This window comes from Saccopteryx bilineata, chromosome 3, assembly GCF_036850765.1.
Source record: "Saccopteryx bilineata isolate mSacBil1 chromosome 3, mSacBil1_pri_phased_curated, whole genome shotgun sequence".
NCBI lineage: Eukaryota > Metazoa > Chordata > Mammalia > Chiroptera > Emballonuridae > Saccopteryx > Saccopteryx bilineata.
The window spans coordinates 281,564,930-281,586,246 of record NC_089492.1 but is presented as its reverse complement, the minus strand read 5'-3'; the positions used below and the strand labels follow the sequence as shown (position 1 = coordinate 281,586,246).

Below are 21,317 nucleotides of genomic sequence, written 5' to 3'. Positions count from 1 at the left end.
ATGTCCCACCAGAGCGTCATCCATCTGTCCCTGGGCAGTCCCACCCATGCCATTTGTGTGGTGGGCATGGAGGTCTGCTTGGATTTCAGCGGGTGAGGAGCTGGAGCCTCAGCCAGGGCCGGCTGGGTAGGGAGGCTGGTACCTGGCTCCCCACCTGGGGCTGTGCCTGGGTTATGTGGGGGTTGGGGGCTTCCTCTTTTCTTTGCATCTTAGGCTGTCATCCTGCCTTAGCTCAAGGAGCCCAGTGTGGGTCTGTAGGACCTTCCCGTCCAGACACTGCAGGTGTCTGACCGACAGCCTGTCTCTGGCCGCCCGTGTGGGCTGTGGGGTCTTAGAAGCAAGTGCCCTGCCTTCTCTGTCCCCTTACCTCCGAAATAGGGGTGAGGCTGGCTAGCTCTCAAGGGAGACGCCTCTAAATTGGAGCCTCAGTGGGCAGGTGACACACTCACAAGAGTCCAGGTCTCCCCGGGGGCCATAGAACAGACCTCCCAGGTCTGCAGCCATAGGGATCCTGTGGTCCTTTCCTCCTTGAGAGTTCGGAGTTCATAAGACATAGCTTTGGTAATTTCCAGAGTGCTGGTGGGAGGGTGGGATGTGGGCTGGAGCTTGGAGAGAGGACACAGGGGTCTTTGGAGTGGGGGATAGTGAGAGGAAGGCTGAGGTAAATGCCCTGACTGTAAGTTAGAGTTCCTCAGCCCCCTAAGGGGAGAGGGGATGAGAGGCCATCCCCACCATGCCAGCGGCACTCTAGGCTGAGAAGGTGAGACTTGTGCCCTAAAATCTGTCTCCCTTCCGGGCGAACCAGGTGTGCCCCGCAGAAGTGCACGTCCTTCACCATTAGTGGCTCCCCGGGGGTCTTGGTGGACATCCACGACACGGTCCTGGATATAACCAACGAGGAGACTGCCACCATCCAGTTGCCTCTGTCTGACCCCCTGGATGTGCTGGTGACGATGATGTCCCCCAGCTCTGCCATCGACGGGGACAAGGTAGGCCAGGGAGCGAGTGGGGCTAGCACCACCCCTGGGCTCTCTCGCCTCACAGCTGGTGTTTGCCGAGTCCGTGGAAAATTCGGTGCCAGTGTTCTGCACCTCTGATCTTCCTTAATGCTTGCAACAAACCTGTGGGGGGGCACTCCATGACCCCACTTTCCAGATAAGGAAACTGAGGCTCTGAAAGGAAGTGCCCTGCCCAACCAGTCATCAGTAGAACCAGGATTCAAGCTCAAACACGTCAGCCTCCATGTGAACTTCTGACCACAATGCCGGGCCAGCTTCCAGACCAGTTGCTTGGAAAGCCTGCCTTAAAAGGTTTTGGCAGCAGGACTCAAACGAGCTTTTGCCTAAGGCAGGTCCTCTGGGTGTAGGAATCCTAGTGAAACTGAAGGGCTAATGTGTATCAAATACAGGCTATGTTCCTGGTCCCTTGTACACAGAGGTCGGCTTTACCTCACTTCCATGTGAGGAAACTGAGGCACAGTGGCCTATCTAAACTTTGTTTTTAATCTATTTTTTAAATGTTTATCTTTAAAATTGATTTTAGAGAGAGGAAGGAACATCTGTTCCTGTATGTGCCCTGACCAGGGATTGAACTGGCAACTTCGGTGCTTTGGGATGATGCTCTAACCAACTGAGCTATCCGGCCAGGGCATCCTACCTAAATTTGAATAATGCAACTGGAGTGGGGGCAGATCCAGGATTTGAGCCCATGTCTGTGCCCTTGCTCCTGGGCAAGCTGTCTCCCTCATGGCGCCCCTGTAGCGGCTGGGTGTTGACTTCCCCCCCTGGTGGCTCAGGTCACCAGGCTCATCATGGGTGAGGCGTATGGAGGGAGCAGGTCCTCGTGCAGAGTACTGAGAAGCACCAGAGACTCGAACACTCAACACCTGAGCTGCAGCCCCTGCCAATTAAATCAACCTCACATGGGGCCCTGCACCTGTAGTCCACAGTTCCCTAGGCGACTCCCCTGTAACGTGGAGGGTGGGAATCGCAGCTGAAGCACGTTCAGGACTAGGGGGCATCTATCCGCAGAACCTGGCGGGGTAGTCTGCTGGGCTGGCAGGTGGGCAGTACGTACCGCTCAACACTGCGTGCCCTGGGCAGACAGTTTCCCTAGAGGCTGGAGGTGCTCATAGACAAGAACTGCGAGTCTCCCAGGTGAGACCGGAGGCTGTGATGTGCCCCAGCTGAGCCCAGATGACCTGGGAAGCATTCTCTGCCCACGGCTCAGCCTCCGGCCCTGTCAGGAGCAGCCTACGGAGTGAGATGCTTGACTTCAGAGGACAAGCGCTTCTGTTTAGGAGCAGGTGGTGGTCCCATGCCTAGGAAGTGTGGCCCCTACCTAACTTTTGGTTCTCTGGTTTGTGACCAGGGCCTTGTGGTCAAGGCCAGTGGCTGAAGGGCAAGTCCTTCTCTGGAAGCCGAGGCTGACTTGGGACACAAGGAAGGCTGAGTTCCAATCCCAGTGCCCCTGCCCGGGTGTCCCCCTTCCTTTCGAGTGAGTGGCCTAACGTTTTGGGAGGCCCCGCTTCCATACTGCCCACCGGATGGGGTGACAAGTGAGTCCCAGGAGGGGCAGGGAGAGTGAGCACGCAAGTAGAACATCATTGGACCGCTAGAAGCCGGGGCGGCCTGGATCTTCAATCCCAGGCTACCCCCTACTGGATGAATGACATAGAGTGAGTCCCTTGGTCCCACTGCCCTTGGGGGCGGAACCCTCCTGGGGGTGGGGGTTGTTATGAGGCCTGAGCACAGAAGTCCTTGGAGTGGTTAGGGCATGTTATACGGGTCATTCCTCACCCAGTTACAGCACGGTGGCCCTGTATCGGCGGCGCACAGCAAGACATCAGACGCTGGGATGTGAGACCAAGGTCAAGGGGCCGGACACGGGCACATGGCCCAGGCTCTGCTTCTTCCTTTTCAGTGCTGCTGTGGGTTCTGGGTGTTGTCTCTACAGGTTTCAGTCTCGTTCTATCAGCCAGATGAGGAAGTCCCTGTGGCCACAGCTGAGCTCTATCTCACGGGCATTGGTGAGTGCTGGTCCCTCCACTGAGGAGGAAGGGTGGGCGTGGCAGAGGCTGGGGGAGGGGGTTCTCCCTGTAATGAGATGCCTTCCATGGGCGCTAGGTGGATTCACTCCATGGTCTACCCACGCACACTCCCTCCTCAAAGCTCAGCCACATCTCCCCCCGCCCTCGCTCACTGCCGACCTAATTCTCTGAGAACAGAGGCAGGCGGGACCTCCCCGTGTTCCCATCATCTACCCACCTGCCTGTGTCTGGTGCCAACATTCGCCTCCTCTGTGACTGTGGATGAAGAGTCTGGTTCAAAGTTAACTTGACCACAGTAGATCTTTCCCCCTCTCGCTTATATTTAAGAACAGTCCTTCAGTAATTCTTACTGAGGTAGGACACCATGGCCCCTCCCCCGCCTTCTGGATCTGTCCAGAACAAGCTATACGAGCTATAGTGCCTATTCTCTTACGGACCACACTGTACCACTTATTCTCTTAAATCCAATTCTATATTCTCTTCAAACTTACTCCCCACCTCTCTGCTCCTTTGGAGCGATCTCTGCATCCTCAGTTTCTCCTCCCCTTCTCTCGAACCTGCTCAAACCTGAAGGCGCCCCCACCACCACCACCACCAACCCTGTCCTTCTCCAGGATCCTAACAGCTTCTAGGCTCCATCCAGCAGGTCCAGGGCGCTGACGAGACCCTTCCTGGTCGTGAGACCCTTTTCCTCCCGTTGCAGCGGTCTCCCTGGACGCGGATCTCTTCCGCAGTGGGCAGGTCGAGGTGGCGAGTGACAAACAGGCTAAGGTGAGGCTGCCAGGGGAAGGGTGCAGACCTGGGGCCCCCGAGCCAGCACTAGCCAACAACCTCCTTCCTGTTGGACATTCCTAGTGTCTGTTAAGTCAAAATGCTACAACACAAATCAGAGCTGAAGTCCGTGTCTAGCTCTTTTTAAAAACCAGGAATGTCTAGCAATGCCAGGTTCCCATCCAAGCCTGGTCGTATAGTCAATCGGAGCAGATGGGACACGTCTCCCCTGCTTGGCCTCAGTCCCTACTTCCCCTGATGCTAGTTAGGAACCTGGTAACCCATCCCCAGATATTCCCCCCTTCCTCTTGGCCCGCTCACCTGATGACACCTTCATGTTCCTATAAGGCACTAGAGTTGGCAGGTTCTGATCCTAGAGTTTCTAGCACCCTGAAGAAAAGGCGGGGCTCTGCCCCTGATGGTGGGGGGGTGGGGGTAGCATCTGGGAAGCAAAGGACTTGACTTGACGTCTTCCTGAACCAGCATGCCTGTCGTCTTTGCAGAAAAACTGGGTCTGGGGCCCCAGGGGTTGGGGTGCCATCCTGCTCGTGAACTGCAGCCCTGCGGACGTGGGCCAGCTCATGGACAAGACCAAGAAAGTGTTCTTCACGGAGGGTGAGAACAAACTGGCCACTGTCCTGGGACTGTGACCTCCTTCCTCCTTGGGCTCCGCCTTACCCTGGGGCTTCACTGCCCTACCCCTCAGCAAACGCAGATGCCAGGTTGATGTCCCCAGTCTGGGCCAATCAAGTCTCTTATCGATGGCTTAAAGCTCGTAAGTAGGAAGAGAAGAGACCATGTGGCCCCGTGGGAAGGGTGTGGGACTTGATGTCAGCTAACAAACTTACTTCCTGGCTATGAACATTAACTTCCCTGGTTTTGTTTTGCCGTCTGTAAAATGGGCACGATAGAGTTGTCCTTACAAGGTGGATGAGAAGACTAAAGGAAGACACAAACGGGTATTAAGACTCCTCCTAAAAACCCTCTCGTAGCCTGGGACAGGAACCCTGAGTCTGGGGCAAAAGCAATCTTGGATCTGGTCCTGATGTGGGATTGGGACCTAGGTTCTAGGTCTTAGCAGAATAAAACGGAGATCCTGGAGGGAAACCCTAGCGGAACTGACCACTCCAGGCCCTGTTCTACGTGTCTGTGGACCTACTGTATGGGGTCAGTGCCACCCTCACTCAAAGTGGGCCCGAGGAGCCTGTGGTCACGTAGGGAGCAGGATGTGACACTAAGCCTGGGCCAGAGCAGGTGGCAGAGGGTCCTCTGTGCTCTAATATGCAAGCCCCCCAACCCCTGGAGCACTGGCCTCTGGAGGCCCTGAACCTTGAACTTGTCTCTCGCCCAGAAATAAAGAACCTGTCCCAGATGGTACTGGACGTTCAGGGGCCCAGCTGTGTCTTAAAGAACCACCGGCTGGTTCTCCACACCTCCAAGGAAGAGTCAGAGAAGGCGAGAGTCTACCGGGCCCACGGTGAGTGTTTCCACACCAGCTCCAGCTTTGTCTGCTGTCTCGCCTCCACCTCCTGGAGGGTTGTGGCCACACCCCCACCCAGCAGGATCCCTCCCCCCCCCCGCCCCCGAAACCTGCTGGGGACCTAGAGGCGCAGGTCAGGGTCTGTTGCAGCCAGACTTGTAGCCCTAGGATTGTCTGGCTGCCACCGGCACTAAAAACTGTCTACACACCATGGGTGAGTCATTGTACCTCCCGGCCCCTTTCCCCAGGGGAGGCCAAGATAGTGCCTGTTCTGCAGAGTTTTCATGTCTGGAAGGCAAGACACGTATAAGAGCTAAAGCAATAGCTATTGCCTAATACAAATTAGAGCACGTCTCCTCTCAGTTACTCCCGTTAGAAGAATCCATCTTCATTTCTGAACCAGGACCCCACTATATTAATGTTTCCAGAACTCGGAAACCAAGAAGCCAATAGCAGCGACGCTAGCGAGTCCCTCGGACACCATGCCACACGCTGCCACCTTCAGTGTTTATCAACCTGCCAGGCAGGTGGCATGTCCCTGTTCTCTACAGGTTTGAGGGCTGTTGGGTTAGAAAGTGGACATGTCCAATTCCAGCAAAAGACCCTTGAACAAACAAGTCTTTCGACTTCCCTAAACTGGCTTAGTGTTCAGGGCCTCTGCATTCCTGACATTGAAGTTTAGCTCTTGCTTCTAGAGGTGGCTGGCGGTATGCTGCCTGGGTTTAGAAGCTATGTTTAGCTCCAGGTGGGCAATTGATGAGCCCTGTGGATTCTAACGGGCCGTCCCTGTGCCCAGCGTGGGCATGCGGGCTCCTGCTACTGTCTCGGCTGTGCTCAGAGGGCCTGAGCTCAGTGTACCACTCCATCTCCTCCGCAGGCCCGAGGTCACAGCTGCACCTGGAAGTGACCTGGGGCTAGCCAGAAAAAGCAGCCCAGGTTGTATGTAGCCCTTCTACTTAGGGAGGAAGTCTTAGAAACCTATGGGTGCAGGCTCGGTTCAGGCTGTGAGGGCTGCACTGGCCCTGTGAGGCCCACCAGGTGTAGATAACTCAGATGGGCTGGGCTGGACTAGGCTAAGCTGGGCCGTCTTTGGAGCCTGCTCAGGAGGCCAACAAGTCCCATAGTCCTCTGAGCACAGGTCGAACCTGCAACCTTGGCGTACTGGGATGATGCTTGACCCACTGAACCACCCAGCCAAGGCTTGAGCACATCTTGAATGAGGCCCTTCACTGAGACAGGTTCTCGGGCTGCTCAGATGCCAGAGTTTTATAGGCTTGGTTTGACCTGAGTTGAGGCCTGGGCATGGGAGCTGACAGGTGTGCGAGGGAGTGGGTGGGTGCTGGATCCAGGCACAGGAGGATGGTGAGAAGTTTCGCAGCTGGGGCTGGAGAATCCGAGTGGGAGTACCGCTGAGCTATAAGGAGAGGAAGATGTCACACCCATCTTAGGGTGCTGTCGGGGTCGTGAGCACTGACCTCTGCATCACAGATGACGCAGAATGCCAGTCCATTGGGATCCGGTCAAAGAAGAGGGCAGACTGTGCAGGGGCCTGGGCTCTGGGGGTCATAGCAATGACCACAGGAGTGGTGGAGACGAGCCAGTGCTAGAGCAGTCCAAGGGGAAGGGGGAGGATGGCCATCAGGTACAGGGAAAGGGGGCGGTGACACTACCAATGGCATGCCCTTCAAAGGCATGAAGTGGTCAGAAGCGACAGTGAGGACCAGGGCCCCTGCCCCACCTCTAGGCCTGGTGGGGTTTGGAAGGGAGAAAAGCGCCCAGCTCAAACTGTTACCTGCTCTGCCCCGGGGCTCCAGCTCCGGAAGAACAAGCCCGCACCTGCTCACAGGTGCACAGCCAGCCCAGGACCAGGCAGGGGCTGGGGGCTGAGGGTGGGAAAAGGGCGAGGGGTGGGGCAGAGCTAAGAACAGCAGAGCAGAGCAGAGCCAGCCCTGGGAGGGGGAAGCAGGAAGAGCCTTCTAGGTAAAGGCGACCACGTTGGGCCTGGGTAATAAGGCTTCTTACTTCTTCCTTATCCGGACAGTGGACGTGAGAATCATTGCACCTGCCTCAGGAGGGTGAGGAGGCCAGTGAGCCTGTGAGCCTTCATCACACTTCCTGGCACATAGCAAGTCCACAAGGAAAGGTTAGCTATGCTTAAAAGCAAGCAATTGGGTCAGAAGCCCCCTGCTCCCCAGAGGGTCAAGTGCAGAAGAACTGAGATGGCTGGTAAGGGGTTTGTAGCAGGTGGACTTAGGGCCCTCTCGCCTCCACCACTTCATGGTCAATCAGCTTGGGGTGGAGTGGCTATGGGAGCCCAGGGCCCTGGCCTGGCTGAAGGTGCTGTGTCCGCAGCTGCTCTAGGGGGTCTGAGTGGTGGTCAGCCGTGACCCAGTCTGTGGAGCGGAGAACCTGCAGTGCACCAGGCACACAGCTTGGACCTCTGCAGTGAGTCTAAAGGGCTGTGCCTCTGGGCTGGGATGCTGTGCGGGTCCTGGTGGAAGAGTCCCCTTGTCTAGTATGACCCCCTGAGGCCTAGCTCAGGGCCAGCTGAGGAGCCTCTAAGCAGACTAGAAGCAGGAGTCCAGGAGCACTACCAGCTGGCCCAGCCGATATACGGCCAGCGGCAGCAGGAGCAAGGGAGGACTGAGGCCAAGCCCGCAGCCTCAACAAGGTCATCTGCAGAATTGCAAGTAGCTAGAGTCCATCTGGAGAGCCACAGCCCCACTCTGGCCATTGCGGGACTGCAAACCAGAACCAGAAGTCAGTGAGCCAGGGCTTGTGCTGTGGGGACAGCAGTGGCCATGGCAGCCATCTGCTGGCATGTTGAGGGACCTGGCACCTGCTACGTGTGAGATCTGGGAGGGACACGGTGCACAAATCCTTCAGGGGCTCAGTGACCAAGATAAACCTATACTGGAATTTCCTAAAACCAGGCTCCACCCGGAGGCTGCAAGCAGGAGCAGCTGTCGTTCGGACTGCCGCCGCCCTGGGGACCGGTTAGGAGGATGGGGGCTGTGGCAGGAAGGGCAGGCAGGGACAAGTGGTCCAGGGAGGGGAGTTCGATGGCCCTGGGCCAGGGCAATCTCCACAGATGGAAATGGATGGATTCCGGATCAAATTAACTAGAGGCAACCACGTGTGCTCAACTTCCTCCTGCTGTCTTGTGTGTGTAGTCTTATATACTGCTCACAAAAATTAGGGGAAATTTCAAAATGAATGTGAAGCATTAAAATATTGCCTAATTTTTGTGAGCAGTATATTTCATGGTCTAAACCTGAAATGAAATGGGCCTAACCCACACGATAGGCACCTCTCTCACCTTCTCCGGAAGGAAGGTGGAGGGCTGTTCTCCCCAATAGGCAGTTCTCGCTGATGCTTCCTAGTGCGTTGCCATCAGTGTGGGGCTTTCCGGGTGAGGCTGCCAAGCCCACCTTTGCCTGTCGTTTCTCCCTTTGAGTTCTTATGACGTTCTGCCCAAAGTTGGTCCATATGCAGACCACCTGCTGTGAGTCTTCACCCTAGACTGAATGTCTTGAAGGCAGGCATTTTTATCCTAGTCCCAAGTCCTGATGTGTAATGAGCCGTTGAGCATGTTGGTGAGTAACTGGCCCTTGTCCCTAAGCACTGGGAACATGGGGACAGAAAAGCCAGCGGAGCTCTTATTCTATAGAATTTCCAGCCTGGCTTCCAGCCTGCTGAGAGGAAGGAGCCAGGACACTGGGCCATCAGGGTGGTGACAGCTTGTCTGTCTGTCTGTCCCCGACTTCCTAGAAGACGGGTCCAGCACCTTTGAGCTGGTGCTGGGGCCCGGCCGGCACACCTACGACTTTGCCCCCCTGGAGAGCCACTTGAATGAGACCTTCTATGTGGAAGCCACAGAGTTCCCTTCCGCCAGCTTCTCCGGCCTGATTTCCTACTCGGTCTCCCTGGTGGAAGAGTCTCAAGACCCAGTAAGCCCCCGAGGAGACACGGCAGCAGGGACTGTGTGGGAAGGGACATCTCTCAGCTGGGACGAGAGGGGAGGACAGGGCTCAGGGGGTGGAGTTGGGGTTTCATGCACCTTTCCAGGAAAGAGTGGTGGAGGACAGGTGAGCGCCTGGACATGGGCTGGACTGAGCAGCTGGGGGCCCCGGGGATGGGAGGCGGGGAGATATGTGGAACCAGGTCACCAATAGGACCATGTTTCTTATTGCAGTCAATTCCAGAGACCCTGGTATACAAGGACACAGTGGTATTCCGGGTGGCTCCTTGCATCTTTACCCCAAGCACCCAGATACCTCTAGAGGTCTACCTGTGTAGGTAAGAAGCCCTCAGTCTGCGTGTGCCTGGCCACTTCTGTACCTAGTTCCCTTCCACCTGCCTGCGGGCGGCTGGGTCAAGAGGACTAGACTTCTCGCCCTGGCCAGTTGGCTCAGTGGTAGAGCGTCGGCCTGGCGTGCAGAAGTCCTGGGTTCGATTCCCAGCCAGGGCACACAGGAGAAGCGCCCATCTGCTTCTCCACCCCTCCCCCTCTCCTTCCTCTCTGTCTCTCTCTTCCCCTCCCACAGCCGAGGCTCCACTGGAGCAAAGATGGCCCGGGCGCTGGGGATGGCTCCTCGGCCTCTGCCCCAGGCGCTAGAGTGGCTCTGGTCGCGACAGAGCAACGCCCCGGAGGGGCAGAGCATCGCCCTCTGGTGGGCAGAGCATCGCCCCCTGGTGAGCGTGCCGGGTGGATCCCGGTTGGGCGCATGCAGGAGTCTGTCTGACTGTCTCTCCCCGTTTCCGGCTTCAGAAAAATACAGGAAAAAAAAAAAAAAAAGAGGACTAGACTTCTCACTGGGAAAGTGAAATCCTTCCTCCTGAGCTATAAATCTGAACACTTACAACCCGAGGGACAGAGCAGTGAATGCGAGGCCCCGCCCCTGGTCTGATGGGGAGACCGCCAAGTAAACAGTGTGACTTCAGGTAGTGTCTGTCCAGTGGCATAAAGCGAAGGAATGATGAGGACAAGCGTGTGTTCTGGGGACTGCAAGGAGGCCTGTAGAGGAGAAAAAAAGCAGGTGACAGGAGGTAGGGGAGGAGGTGGCGAGGACGGGGCCACGGCCAGCAGGGCCTCGTGGACCCCAGCTGTCAGGGCAGAGCCTTGGGGCTGTAACAGACCCCAAGGACATGCTCTAAAGTTAACCAGCACTTAGGACCTCTTTAGGCTGACAACTTGGAAGCAAAGCTCACGGTGACTGGTGTCTATTTTCAGTAACTTGAGTTCTAGGGAAGTGTAAATGCAGAACCAGGTCTAACCAGGGTTGGAGGTTCGCCAGGCAAATACACCCCGGTGGACAATGGACAAGGGTATAATTACCACAAGGCATCAGAGACGGGTTAGAAGAAAGGTGAAGAAACAAGGTGTGATGGGAATGAGAGCAGTCAAGGGCCAGAAGTCCCTATGAGGTCAAGCTGCTGTCCCAGCGACTGGACGGGACAAGCAGGGAGGATGGATGGATGGAGGGAACTGGACGTTTGACCAAGATCTTGGAGGTGGTGTTACTGTTGGGGTAGGAGGCTGAGGTGGGGTAGATAATAAGATCTGTCAGGTCAAGGACCTAAAGAGACCATGATGGCCCAGAAGCAGCAACAAACACGTGGCAAGGAGGGCCTCCCTTCCTTCTCCGTGCCCGTGGGGTAGAAAAGAAAACCAGTTCTTTGGAGGGAGGGCTGCTACAGAGGAGGGTCCTCAGAGGAATGCTAGGCTTCAGAATGAGAATGTAGAAGGGAAGAGTTTGAGGAATTCTGCTAATAACACATACCCAGATATCAGATCTTTCTACTTTGTCTTTTGTCCCTGAAGACAAGTTGTTTACTCACAGGAGGCATCCGCTGAAACTCGGGTCCTCTGGGAGCCTCCCATCGTGGTGGAATTCAGGCATGGCTTGACCCAGCTTAGCCATATACAGCCATGACACTGGGGCTACCCACCCTGACCCCAGCACACATACTCAAGACTGTTCTGTACCTTGTCAGGTTGATCAGTGCCTTGTAGACCTGAGAAACGGCATTTTTAAAGCAGTAGCATAGATTAGCAATGTAGGTTTTAGACACAGAACTGGGTTAAAATCCTAATTTTGACACTTCCCAATTTTGACACTTCCCAAGGTATGACCTTGCCTTGGCATTTGACTCATGAGGATCTGTTTATAAAGTGGGTGATCTTTTTAAATAGCCTCAAATATCACCGTTTATCTCCAACAAGGAACAAATGCACACTGTGGACCGGTATGACAGTGCTAAGATCCCAGGGCGCTATACATGATGACACTAAGATCCCAGGTTCAAGACCTATCCCCTGCTACCCATATGACTATGCCAGCCTTGCTGGCCATCTCAAGGGGGGACACATTACTTCTTCTCAGGAAAAATACAGCCCCCTTGGGGAGAGAAGAGTTGGCCCTCTGGTTAGACCCAGGCAGGAGAGCGTGGGGGCTCCCAAACTGCCTGGGACCAGGCGTAAAAGGTACTTGTGGGGTGTGACTGCAGGATCAGGACAGAGCAGAGTCCTAGGCCACCAGAGTGCGGACTGATAAAAACAGTTCTTGACCAGACCCTACCATGAACTAAGCCGAGTGATGCTGGATAGGATGTGGTCTGAGGTTGGGGGACAGCCATTCTGCTTAATCTCGTGGGGACATACTCTCTCCTGATCAGAGGGAGGTGGCCCCTCCCCTTGGGACAGCAACGTCATGACCAGGGGGAGAGCCTCACAGGCCTTTCCAGAGCTGGCTTACCTCCCCTGGCAGAGAGCTGCAGGTCCAGGGTTTCGTGAGCGCGGTGATGGAACTCAGCGAGAGGAGCAACAGCCAGGTGGCATCTGTCTACGAGGACCCCAACCGCCTGGGCAGGTGGCTTCAGGTAACGCCCCACCTGGGGAAACCTGTCTGGGGAGAGGGGGCAGGGGAGATTCCGATTGTGGCCCATATAACAAACATCTCAGGCTTCTGTTCAACCTTCCCAGCAAAGCTAAGTCTAACTAGAGGTATCAGGGGAGGCTCAGACGGAACAAGTCACAGCCACTAAGGAACAGAGCTTAGAGTCCAACTTCCTCCTACTTCAGGACCACAGAACACCTGACCTTAACCCAGGGGTTGGGAAACTTTTTGGCTGAGAGAGCCATGAACGCCACATATTTTAAAATGTAATTTTGTGAGAGCCATACAACGACCTGGGTACCTCACGCATTATCCAATAAAAATTCGGTGTTGTCCCGGAGAACAGCTGTGATTGGCTCCAGCCACCCGCAACCCATGAACATGAGTGGTAGGAAATGAGTGGATTGTAATACATGAGAATGTTTTATATTTTTAACGTTATTATTATTTTTTATTAAAGATTTGTCTGCGAGCCAGATGCAGCCATCAAAAGAGCCACATCTGGTTCGCAAGCCATAGGTTCCTGACCCCTGCCTTAACCCCTAGGCGTCTGAAGGGTCTGGCCCCTTCAGCTATAGGTGGTCAGAGCTGGCACACTGCCTCAGGGTCCAGCTGGATCCTGGCAGAGCAGGAAGTCTCTTCTCCCCACTCCCCACCCCATGCTCTATTCTCCATAAATAGCTGAGTGATGATCACATTCTGGGCACCAGTTCAAGTATTCGAGACAAAATAAAATGGGACCATACCGCCCCTGCTGTAGCAAAGACAGAATTCCAAGTGTTGTGAAAGCAAAAAGTGAGACCATACTATAGTAGTTGGCTCGGGTGGTCAGGAAAACCTTCAAACTCTGGAAACCAGGAGCTGGCCACCCATCAGGGTGAGGGTGGCGGGATTAAAGGCAGGAACCTCTGGGCAGAGGAACAGCTAGCTGAAGGTCGCATGTGGGATGCTCTCAGAGGATTTAAGAAATGGGCTGGTGGCCAGACCAGAGAGAGAGAGAAAGGTCAGAGGCAGGTGAGCAGTGGGTCATATAGCAGGGATAAAAAACCCAGAGCAGGATGGGATGACATTGGATGGTACAAATCAGGGGTGTGAACATTCTGATTTAGGTTCGGAAAGACCCCCTCCAGCTGAGAACAGGTCTTAGGGGAAGGGGCAAGGATAGAAAAGAAACTGGCTGGCGGGCATGGCGGTCACTCAGGGAAGAGGTCATAGTGGCTTCCCCATAATGGCATCTTGGGATGAGTCTATTTGGAATGCATTCTGGAAATAAAGCCAGAGAGGCTTGTTTGTGGACTGGGTGCAGATGAGAGAAGGAAGAATCTGGGTGACTCAGGTTTTAATACTTGATGAGTGGGAGAATGGGCCAGGAAAAGCCCCCAAGCAAGGGTCACTCCCGAGCTGAGTTTTGCTGGTTGAAAAGGAGTTGGCAATAAAAAGGGGTTCTTGCTGTCCACCCACCTCTGGAGGTGGCCCAGGCACGGGGAGCATTGTGCCCGGCCAGCCAGACACAGGCGGGAAAGCGGGTGATGGAGCGAGAAGACATGACAACTTGTTTTCCTGTCCCCTCCAGGACGAGATGGCCTTCTGCTACACCCAGGCTCCCCACAAGACTGTTTCCTTGGTCCTTGACACCCCTCGGGTCCTCAAGCTCGAAGATTTCCCCATGAAATATTCACTGGTGTGGGGCTCGGTTTGGCTGATCTGAACTTGGTCTAACTTCTCAGGCCTGGTGCCTGTCCAGAAGCAATGGGGGACCAAGGGAGAGGCCCAGGTGGCCTCTGGGGGTAGGGGACAGGGGAGTCTACCTGAGAGACTGGATTAGAGGTAAGATTGGGGTTTAAATCCCATCCCTTCTAACAGCCCCACCCCGACTGGGTCTCCTTCCAGAGCCCAGGGGTTGGCTACGTGATCCAGGGCACCAAGGACCACAGGGTGGCCAGCATGGATTCCATTGGGAACCTGATGGTGTCCCCACCTGTCAAGATCAAAGGGAAGGAGTATCCTCTAGGCAGGATCCTCATTGGCAGCAGTTTTTACCCCAGGTGAGGCAAGAGGTCAGGTGGTGGCCAGATGTCTTAAAACTGAAGGAAAGGACCCTGGTTGTTCACTTTGGCTCGACCTGACTCCTATGTGACCAAGCAGGTCATCTGCCCTGGACCATTCCTTAAACTCTCAAGGATATTTGAGCCTGTGATTCATGTAGGAAACTAGAGGGGGGAAAAAAGCAAACTCTTTATTCTTTGGTGACTCCAGGGTTTAAATTGAAGTGCGCTAAACTAGGGTGGTCTAGTGACCCAACAGGATGTCATTTCCACAAGATGTGGACTTCTAGGTGGCCTCTCTCAAAGCTAGACTTCTTGGTGATCATTAACCCAAAACCAGGAGATACTGTGTCCCATGGTCCAGTCTTTTTTTCTAGAATTTCTTCTCTCAGTCCTGCCTGAGTTGGGCCAGAGTAAGAGATTTTTTTATCCCCCATAAATAATTTGTTTTTTGAACTCATTAAAATTAATGTAGCCCTAGCCGAATAGCTCGGTTGGCTAGAGCATTGTCTTGAAGTGCAGAGATTGTCGGTTCGATCCCAGGTCAGGGCACATAGAGGAACAGCTTGATGTTCCTGTCTATCTTTCCTCTAAAACCAATAAACATTTAAAAGTAAATAAAATTAATGTACCATGAAATTAAATAAGAGTAAGGGATCCTTAATAACCACACCCTCCCCTGTGGACCAGTCACCTGTGCTCAATGGTCAGAGCAGCCAGTTACCTGAAGGGAGCCTGACACTCGGTAGTTGGGGGCCACCCTGGGCCGTGCTGGCTCAAGGACTGCCCCTTCCATCTTCCCTTCAGCAAGGAGGGCCGGGACATGAGCAAGGCCCTCCGGGACTTCCTCTACGCCCAGCGAGTCCAGGCCCCGGTAGAACTTTTCTCGGACTGGCTGACGACCGGCCACGTGGACGAGTTCATGTGCTTCGTCCCCACACAGGTCAAGGGTGAGGATGAAAAGGTGTGTGTTGGGGACGGCAGAGGGTGTCTCCCACCTTCTTTTTGGAGACCCTTGGAGACTTCTGGAGGGGAAGCTAGCGGCTGACCCTCATTCCCCATCCCCCAGGGCTTCAGGCTGCTCCTGGCCAGCCCCAGCACCTGCTACAAACTCTTCCAGGAGAAACAGAAGGGAGGCTATGGAGACATGCCTCTGTTTGAAGAAGTGAGGGAGGACCAGCGTCACTCTAACGGTAAGAGGACCACCCGACCGTAGCGCGGCGGCCTGTCCCTTCGTCCCCGGGTGTCTTCCCTACAGTGAGTTTACTTAGCCTTTCCTGGTAGAAAGGATCACAGGGAAACATAACGTGCACACCGTGCTAGGACACATCCCAGCGCGGGGCTACGCTGGTGGTCCTGGGACTGCACAGACAGGTCGGAAGTTCAGGTACAGCTGAGGCTGCTGGAATGGGTGTGAAGGGGACTCAGCACACGGATGGCTCGGGTGGGGGGGTTAGGGGACCATAGGCTAACATTAGTCTCGGGAACTATTTGGGGAATGTTAGGTTAAGTACCTGAGCAGTGGAACTTCAGGGTCTCCTGGCCATCCTTAAGGAAAACCTCAGTGGACCAGCAGAGATTGTGTACCGGGTGCCACTGGAGTTCTGGTATGAACGTGGGGGGACCAGGAGGGGACGGGGTGTCAGGAGGTTCTCTAGAGCAGTAGTTTTCAACTGCTGGTCCATGGACCAATGCTGGTCCGAGAAAGTCAACCAACCCCGGCAGTCCCCGGGTTACAAACAAGATAGGTTCTGGAGGTTTGTTCTTTAGTTGAGTTTGTATGTAATTTGGAACAGGTCCATTTACCTGTTAAATGCAACTTAGATGTTTGTCTTAACATAGTGTTTCTTTTTACCTTCCTGTGAGTATAAATACTTAAATGTTTTCCAACCTACAGAACCTATTTTGTTTGTAAGCCAGGGATGCCTGTAATCTTCATAGGGGCTGAAAACCCCTGCTCCAGACACTCGCTCTTCCTGTGTGGTCGGAGGGCCACCTGGGGACTCGCTGAAATACAGAATTTCAGCCCCACCCTAGACCTCCTCAAGTCAACTTTTGGGAATCGGCCCCGGAATCTCATGGTCCCGGAGGCACTTATGGAAGGTTACATTTACCGAGTCTGAACCGTGTAGCACATACCACGTCCTAAACTTGGTGCTGTCTCAGCTGAATTGGGCACCTCTGTTCTAAAATGAGGCAAGGAGCAAAGTTAGATAACGTGGTTAAGGGTCAAGATCACAAACAGAAGGTAGCCCAGTGGCACAGGTCATAGAATGCACGGAGGTGCCCGGGGAAGAAGTAAGTGGAGCTGAAGTCACCTGCTAACCTGTTCTGGGCTGCCTCCCCGAAAGCAGGGATACCCCATCCTTCCAGGGACAGAGTGGCCGATGGCAGTGGAAGTCCTGCCTGGGCTCTCATGGACCCTGTTCAGTCTCTACATGTGACATTTGACCCACGAGGGTCCCCAGAGACGAAGCAGACCACCCACCCTAGTCACCGGCCCAAGAATACACCCAGTCAGCCATGCCCACGGCTCGAGTCTGCCCAGCCTTGGACAACGTTGTCCACTCCATGGCCAACAGGCCTGCCGCCACCTTCCTCCACTGCAGGGAGGGAGGCCAAGACCATCAATCAAGTCCTGGCTGATGAGAACATGAGGAAGCAGAATGACTACGTGGAGGTAGGGGCCAAGGGTGTGGGACCATCTCTAGAAAATGGGGAGAAGCATTGATGATCTAGACCAGCTCCTAATTGAGCAACTATTTTAGTTCCAGCATCACGCAAAATACATGCCCGTAATCCTCAGAATAACCCTGTGACGTCAACCCCATCTTGTGTATGAGGGTCAGGCTCAGAGTAAAGTCACTAGCCTAAGCTGATGAGTTGGGGTCCTGGGTTTGAACCCATGGGGCTGTCAAGTTCATGCTTCACTTATTGCATTACTCAGTGTCTGACCAGAAAACAGTGCTGGAGCTCTGCCTCTGGGCAGAGGACCTTGACCCTGACTTTCCTAAGAAGGTAGAACCAGAGACTTAGGAATAGACCAGGGACTTCTCAATGCTCAGACCCATCAGCTCAGTGTTCAGAACCACCCAGCACCTTGGATCTCTGAAAATGTGGACCATTGGCTGAGAAGCACAGGAGTCCCCAGAAGAGGTTACCCAACTTCTAGAAGAGAAGCCAAGGCCTGGAAAAGGGCAGAGTTGCCCGGAGGCCACACGGTCAGCACAAAACTGCCTTGCCCATTGGGTCTTTATGGCTCCTGGCCAGATGTGTTCAATGCCACGGTGCCCCGACCTTTGCAAAAACAGAAGGTCTCTTAGAACAGCAGCGTGGATGCCAGCCAGGTGTGTGGAGTCTAAACAGCCCTGGACGATATCCTTGTGTAGTGGTCATGAGCCCTGCGTCAGAGCAGAGAAGTGCTTGGGTGTTGGGTATTACCTTGTCTGAGCAGGGAAGTTCCCTGAGTAGGGACCACTGCTCCTGTCCCTTCATGGGGAGGGTAGCAGAATGCCTCGGTCTGAGGACTTATTTGTGCCCTTTCCCGACCCTCCCGGGTCCCCCACCCTGATCAGGATTGAGGGCCAAAGGGGACCCATGCTACAGTAGAATTAAGACCAGTAGCTGCTCCAGTGCTGACTGGCCCTGAGAACCTGGCCTGCCAAGACCAGGCCTTGACTCTGAGTCCCCTGTCTATCCGAGGGATGTCATGCCCCACAAGGCCCCCTACACGGAGTGCTGAAATGGGAGTGGCTTCAGGCCATTACCCTCCCCTCCAGCACACTCACTCCTCCTGCCCCTCTCCCGGCCTCCTCCCACCCCGCCGGCCTCTCCGGCCCGCAGAAATGCATCAACCTGAACCGAGACGTCCTGAAGCGGGAGCTGGGCCTGGTGGAGAGGGACATCGTGGACATCCCGCAGCTCTTCTGCTTGGAGCAGCTGACCAATGTGCCCTCCAGCCAGCAGACCAAGAAACTCTATGCAAGGCCCTACTTCCCCAACCTGGTGAGAGGCACGGGTGGGCCGGCTGTCCCTGGGTGGGGGTGGGAGGCTGGTGTGTGTGTGCAGAGCAGGCAAAGGCACCTGAGAGGAAGTAAGGTGGAGGGAGGACCCCCCACCCTCACCACACACACACACACACACACACACACACACACACGCACGCAACGGGGAGCGGGTCCAGGCTAGGTGACTTGCCAAGCAGTGACCACACACACACACACACACACACACACACACACACACACGCACGCAACGGGGAGCGGGTCCAGGCTAGGTGACTTGCCAAGCAGTGACCACACACACACACACACACACACACACACACACACACACACACCATGGAATGGGGAGCGGGACCAGGCTAGGTGACTTGCCAAGCAGCGACTATGAGCTGGGCCCTGAGCTAATCCCCAACCTTAGGGGTAATCACTACGCAGCAATCACAGACCAGGGGCTGAGCCATCAGCTGGCTGAGACTGCGGGCAGGCTCTCGGAGACAGGGTCTTCCTGTCCACACGGCCTGTGCCCAGGGCAGCCTCTGGAACACAGACACGCTCACGCCCAGTCCTGTTCCTATGCAGACTAGGGGAGGAGTTGGGGTGTGCACATGCATATGAGGCCCTTGTTGTGCTAACCCTACTCCAACTCTGGCCTACATCTGACCTTTCTCACACAACCGACCCCCCTGCAGACACTTAGCATGAACTGAGACACGGGAACTCTGAGGCCCTGCGTTCATCAACCGCACATGGGGGTCTGTTAACGTTTACAAGACCAATGTGGCCCTTGGGGTGCTTCGTGGGCCCTGGGGTTCGGGAGGGGGGCTGTGGTGGGAATGGCTAGAGCTGAGATGTGAAAAATGGACAGTCATCTGACAAAGCTAGGAGCAGGAGACCATTCCAGCCGACGTAGGGCAGGACCGAAGGCCGGACAGAGAGAAATGCGGCAGAAGGAACCAGGGAAGTTGGCAAAGCCAGACCTTGGCCAGGCAGGATTTGGGGTTTGCTACTGAGAATCACCCAGGGGTGGGGCCATCAGAGGCTTGAGAAATGAGTTGGACTTGCCAAGATTGACTGGTGATGATGCAGGCCTGGAGAAGTGCTGGCAGGTGTGCTTCCTGGGCTAGTCCAACCCGAGGCAGGGGATTTTCCCTTGCACTGAACCCAATGGCACTCCCAACCCATGGGAACAGGGCTCCCTTCTGTGGCTCCAGCCCACTCAGGTCTTGCCCGTCCTATCTGACAGCTGCAGGTGACCGTGATGGGCAAGGACCTGGGCATCCCCAAACCTTTTGGGCCCCAGGTCAAGGGAACCTGCTGCCTGGAAGAAAAGGTCTGCCAGTTGCTGGAGCCCCTGGGCTTCAAATGCACCTTCATTAACGATTTTGACTGCTACCTGACGGAAATCGGAGACTTCTGTGCCTGTGCCAACGTTCGCCGGGTGCCTTTTGCCTATAAATGGTGGAAGATGGTGCCTTAGACCCAGGCCTCGCACTGCCAGCCCTGCTCCAGCACAAGTGGCCGACTGTCAGCCTCTGCTAGGAGGGCTGGAGAGTTGAGACACTACACCACTTCCTTACCCTGTTCTCCCATCCTTCAGAATCCAGTGGGGGTGGCAAATGCTTCCAGCCTGAACCCCTTGGATAAAGATGGAAACTCTTCCGCTGAGAAGTGTTTACTGACTACCCATTAAAGCTCCAGCTGTTCTGAGTGCATTTTGGCAGTGGCTGCCATGTTCGGGGGGAGGGGTAACAGCTAAGGATGGAGAGTGGAGGTGGGACAGCTGTGGTCAGGCAGTCCCTCTTGTGGCATTAGGGGACTAGGCTAACGTGTTGCTGTCTACCTCATCCTTCTGTCTGCAACAGGAATTGGTAGGAATCGGATTGTTTGAATTCTCTAGTAAAAGCATGAGAGAAGCCAGGGCTAGAGGTCTGAGCCGAATCTGGCAGCCCAGGCTGGGAGAGGGGAGGCTCCTACTCGGGACAGGACGGGTGGTTCCCCTTGTGAGCAGCTGGCTTTGTCAGATTCAGGCTCTCGTGTCCTGGTCTGCTGGGGTAGCTTCTGGAGGACAAGGGCCATCAGGGGCGGGCCTGAGTGGACTCCCATTATGCCTGTGTCCAGGAGAGAAAATGCCCACTCTGAGCCCCGAGGCCACCTATTCCAATCAGTCTGGACCCGTTAATGGAACAAAGATGCTATTAAAGCAAGGGATACTGAGGCTGTAACAACCATGGCTGCTCCCACCCTGCCCCTCCTCCTGCTAACAGGAAGTTCCAAGCAGTCTAGACTCTAGGAATAGGGGTAATGCCTGTTGGGAAGGGTAGGTCAGATGACATAAAATGGGCCAGTATCCAAGTCTCCATAAATGGATGAAGTGTTGAAATGCCGGTGGCTGCAGGGGTCTGGTGGATGGTGCACTGTAGCTCAGCCAAGTAGGCTTGGAGGAGCAGCAGCCTGGGCAGAACAGAAAATGCCTGGAGCCTCTGACACACAACTGGCCTCGTGGTGCCCCCTGGTGACCATCCTCTTTAGTGCAACAATTTTCAACTTTCCATCTCAAGGCACACAAAAACTAATTACTAAAATTGTGCAGCACACCATGTTTTGCTGATCTGACCAAAACCAAAACCTATGTATAATTTTGATTCATTCTCACCGGACGGCTATTGTTAGCCGTGATCATTTTTTTTTAACTAAGGGAAAAGAGGTCAGTGTCCCGGACTAGTCAGGTACAGTGTGTTAAAAATTCTTGCAGCACACTAGTTGGAAATCACTGCTGTAGTGACAAAGTTTCCTTTTGAAGAGGTGGTGGGGGAGGACAGATGTTTCTGGGCACACGAAACAGACCACGGTTTCCCATTTCCCTGCCTCATCTTCTCAAAGCCCCAGTATGGTGTGTGCAAAATACTCAGTCTGAGCAAATGAGGTGCTGATCCTCAAGGGACAGAGCTGGGAGCTCCACTCGCCTCCCAGCCCCAGTATGGTTTAAGGCCAGAAGAGAAAAGGACCAATCGCCCTGGGTTTGTTATCCGCAACAGTCCCTCCATGGGAGCCTGATCTTGGACAACAGGC

General features: G+C 54.8%; 1 protein-coding gene across 1 annotated transcript; it reads left to right on the top strand.

Annotated features, from left to right (window-relative positions):
- Window positions 1-19,725, top strand: PADI6 (peptidyl arginine deiminase 6). The gene is made up of 16 exons (XM_066265163.1): window positions 1-92; window positions 806-989; window positions 2,956-3,028; window positions 3,753-3,820; window positions 4,324-4,435; window positions 5,172-5,297; window positions 9,072-9,250; window positions 9,496-9,599; window positions 12,071-12,182; window positions 13,773-13,880; window positions 14,090-14,244; window positions 15,052-15,208; window positions 15,314-15,437; window positions 16,854-16,924; window positions 18,088-18,249; window positions 19,492-19,725. The coding sequence occupies exons 1-16, from the start codon at window positions 1-3 to the stop codon at window positions 19,723-19,725; spliced, it is 2,061 nt and encodes a 686-aa protein (XP_066121260.1).
- The last annotated feature ends 1,592 nt before the right edge of the window (window positions 19,726-21,317 follow it).